General features: G+C 41.7%; 1 protein-coding gene across 1 annotated transcript; it reads left to right on the top strand.

Annotated features, from left to right (window-relative positions):
- The first annotated feature begins 3,451 nt into the window (after positions 1-3,451).
- LOC133026447 (fer3-like protein) lies at positions 3,452-3,931 on the top strand. The gene has a single exon (XM_061093340.1). The coding sequence runs from the start codon at positions 3,452-3,454 to the stop codon at positions 3,929-3,931; it is 480 nt and encodes a 159-aa protein (XP_060949323.1).
- Positions 3,932-4,233: the final 302 nt, after the last annotated feature.

Here is a 4,233-nt window from a genome sequence, read left to right as displayed (position 1 = left end):
AAGAGGTTATCATTTGTGATTTTGAATGGTATGTCGCCACCCATTCACATCTCCCTCAGGGTGAGATTTTCACAAAAGTCACCTATGTCCTTACAGATTCTTGTGATCACAAATGAGGAAAATCATTCACCACTTACTTCCACAAACATTTAGCCACATCACATACTATCGTTAATATCAGTCTGCATAACCTCTAATAACAGAGCAGAGCAGGAACTGTGACATTATGAGCGTCTATCCTCTGTGATTCCACTCAGACAAAACAGGGACAACCTCCTGTATGTGTGTGTGTCTGTGTGTGTGTTTGTGTGCCTCTTTTCGGGTTTTACTCCTTATTTAAGACCAATATTTACCCAGCAGCCCCAGGGTGAGATTACCTCATATTCTCCCGCCCAGCTGTGCTTTCTCAATGTTTCCACGACAACCGGCGGAATGTCCCATCATGTTTATCTGCCCGCCAGGGAAACAGAGGAGGAAGAAGCGGCGAAACGAGATGGAGAAGATACACTTAAGTTCGGAGTGTGTGTACGAGACAGACACAAACTCTTGTGTGTATGCAGTTATTATACAGGAATGCAAAAGAAACTTTAGTTTGTTTGTGTGTGTGTGTGTGTGTGTGTGTTTGTGTGTGTGTGTGTGTGTGTGTGTGTGTGTGTGTGTGTGTGTGTGTGTGTGTGTGTGTGCGTGTGCGTGTGCGTGTGTGTGTGTGTGTGTGTGTGACGTGAGCAGAAAGTTGATCAACTATTGATGATGTTCAATTATAATTTGTGGCAACACTTTATATAAACTGCCCCATTTTACACCATTTATAGACAATATGCAACCACATAATTAATGGTTTATAGCCCACTATAGTGTCATAAGCACATATAATGACATTTTAAATGTTGTAAGTTCATTAATATCTCCTGTGTCAAATCCATAACTAAGAAATAAAGAAGAAATATCATCCTTTGGGATTATTGTAATATAATTTTTTTACCCATTTATAATTTGTTAATGTACTAATGTGTTAAATGCTTCATATGAGTTGTAATTAATAAAAGCCAATTGCTTATAGCCCCATTATATTGATAGCTGCTTTGGATTACAGAGTTCTGGGTGAGTGGTAGGTGTTAAACTATCAGTAATTTAATTTGCTCTCTGCTATTCCGACAGTGACAATTCAAAATATAAACCTTTGTTATTGTATTTCAAATGTTGTGTATAACTGTAGAATGGGGTGATTACATTTAACTACAATCTTACATAATAACAAAAAGCCAATAAATAACTTCAATATGACCATCCAGTCGCCTCACAGTCCATGATAAAGATTTATTCAGAGACTTTACCTGTGATAAAATTAAGTGGCTTGTCGACCAAGCTGATCACAGCACATCAGCAAACCCCTGGGAATGTCCAGAGAGGCTGCTGGGATCAAATGGGACCTCTGACCTCCCAGAGAGGAGAAACCAAAGGAGGATTCCTCTGGGATCAGTCACTCACTGTATCTTAAGTTTACTCCAGGGAAGCTGAAAGTTCAAATTTTTCATTTGGTACAATACGTCATCATGAGTAGGCTTTAAAAACCGCCGGCGCTGCTGAATTCAGCAACTTTTACAACAGAACACTCTCCTCCTTTAACCACAAACGTTGAGCTGCCCTCGAATAAACTGTTTAACCCAAAAGCACCTAAGACTCATGAGATAAAAACATTCTGTTCTGGACAGTTCCTGTGTATGAAACTTAACCTTTCCTGCTGCCTATTCAGTCATTAAGTAAATCAGTGTTTGTTTTCGCAGTCAAAGTGCCCGATTTAAGTGTATTAGAATAACTCTACTGGGTTATGTAAACAAATGAAATTCTGTTTGGCAAGTCACATGTGGAATTTGTGTCTCTCTACACAACCTCAGCTGTAAAGGAAATATTCCAAATAATGTGTCCAAGAGGAATACCCACACTGCAGACATCTGCCAGTGTTTTTAGACAAACTAGATCTGCAAGTGTTTCTATGTTGTTCAGGCGTGGCCAATCACAGCTGAGATGTAGACAGGATATTATTTTCACATGGTGTAAATCAGAGTATGTGAAGTGACCAGAGATATTGTGTATCGATTTTTGTTGGTGTTAAGGAAAGAGGGACATATTAATCTAAAAGAACCGTTATATGTTTCTTTGAGGCACGAAACTTGTCGCCTCAAATAACATAAACAAAAAATGCTCAAAATTCATTCCCATCAAACAATTAACAGTTTCAGTCTCAGAGAGGCACAAAGTGCTCTGGGTTCGTCCATCTGGAAATTAACAGAAGAGCCGCGACTTAGAGGTTTTCTGTCACTGTACTGTTCAGGGTGTCGGACATAATTGTTTCTGCAACAACATATCTCAACACATATTAGACTTTAGACTAAATAATAAGTATAATATACACTCTTCTGTGTATATTGGACTAAACACTTAAATCTACGATATTGACCATGTGTATTTTTATTTGTATATGTTTGTGTTATTTATATTCAGGGCTGTTCTTATATTAATTTAACCTAGGATTTACCTTTATATAAATCTTTATGTTAAATTCTTTGGATATGTAAGATCATGTTGTAACCTATTGCAAAGGAATCTGTGAACCTGAGGGGAAAAAAGTGGAAGAGGACACGAGAAATAATCAAATAAAGTTTCATTCTTTTTTTTTTTTAAAGGTTCATAAAGTCTCAATCAAACAGATCAGACTCAGCTTTTATGATTTGTGCAACCATCATCTAAAAATGTATTTAATTGTGCCACTGATGACCAAGCACTGCTTTAGTTCCAGGCTACACCTCCTCTCAACAGGCCCAGTGTGGACACTGTCTTTCCATGGTAACGGACAGTTGGGCTATTTGCTTTAATTTGCAACAGAAAAGCTTGTGGTGTATAGTGACTGTTAGGGAATGTTGAGTTTGGTCTTCCCCTGGCCCGTTTAAGTGGTAAAAGTGTCATTATTTAGCCTCTAAAGCAGAGGAGAGAGTGCAAACAAGACTGTATGACCCTCTGTCAAGAGCCTCCGTTCTTCAGAAGCTCATTAAGGGCCTCCAGGACAGCACATCAATTGGCAGGGCCCTCCAGTTTCCTCTCGGCCTGTTTAAGCCTCTGTCCCCGGATTCAGCCCACTCATGGGCCGACTGATGGACAGAAATGGACTCTATCTAGAGCTGGAAGATGTGGCGCTGTGAAGTGGCACAGGCGACTTATTAAAACAGCAGGAAAGGGTCTTGGATTTGAGCCAAATAGGATCTCACCCTGTCGAGCTTTGTCCGGATTTGGATTCACTTTCTGAGATGCTGCTCCTGCTGCAGTCTCTGTGTCTGTTGAAGGACATAAGTTCGTCTTGAAGGCTTTGATTGGCGTCACTTCTTGCGCTTGACTGAGAAGCAGACGCATAAAAGTGACAGCAGTGAAATATTCTCTATGAGGCTGCAGTTGGAGGATGGATGTGGAGCTGCCAGGCCGCTTAGTGGACTCTGCGTTAATCAATTTTGTCAATGACATGAGCCTGATAGAGTTTCCGCAGAAGATAGCTCTGGGACCAAAGCAGGTGAATCCTACCACACCCAGCCCGAGCAACCAGGCGCGGCAGGGCGACTCGTCTTGGAGCCTGAGCCTGGAAAACGACGTGCGCACAGTGGAGCTCCGCGCCGAGCGTCTGGCGATGAGCCCGCCGAGGTACTACAGCCGCGGGGCGCAGGAGCACGCCGCGTCCAAACGCAGGAGGATCATCACCGTGGTGCAGCGCCATGCGGCCAACGTGCGGGAGAGAAAGCGGATGTACAGCCTGAACGAGGCGTTTGACGAGCTGAGGACGAAAGTTCCCACATTCGCGTACGAGAAGAGACTGTCCCGCATCGAGACCCTGCGCCTCGCCATCGTCTACATCTCCTTCATGAGGGACCTGCTGGAGAACACATGACCTCTGAACACGATGTTAAGTCCACGCCACGGACACTGCACCAGTCCGGGTTTGCCACTGACTTCAACGTGGACACAAGTGAATGAACTGATCACTTCTTAACATTCAATATTATCTCAATCTTATGCTGAAAATTTAAGAAAATACCTGAGACTTTTTTGACTTTTTGCAAAATGTAATATTATAAGAAGAGTTATCTGTACATCAGTGGCCACATATCAATATATTAAATTATTAGACTGAAACAAGCTGAGTATTCTTTCTCCAAACATTCAACATTCCATATATGTTGCTAAGAAATA

The sequence above is a fragment of the Limanda limanda genome, chromosome 19 (assembly GCF_963576545.1).
Source record: "Limanda limanda chromosome 19, fLimLim1.1, whole genome shotgun sequence".
NCBI classification, from domain to species: Eukaryota; Metazoa; Chordata; class Actinopteri; order Pleuronectiformes; family Pleuronectidae; genus Limanda; species Limanda limanda.
This window is presented reverse-complemented; position numbering and strand designations above follow the sequence as displayed.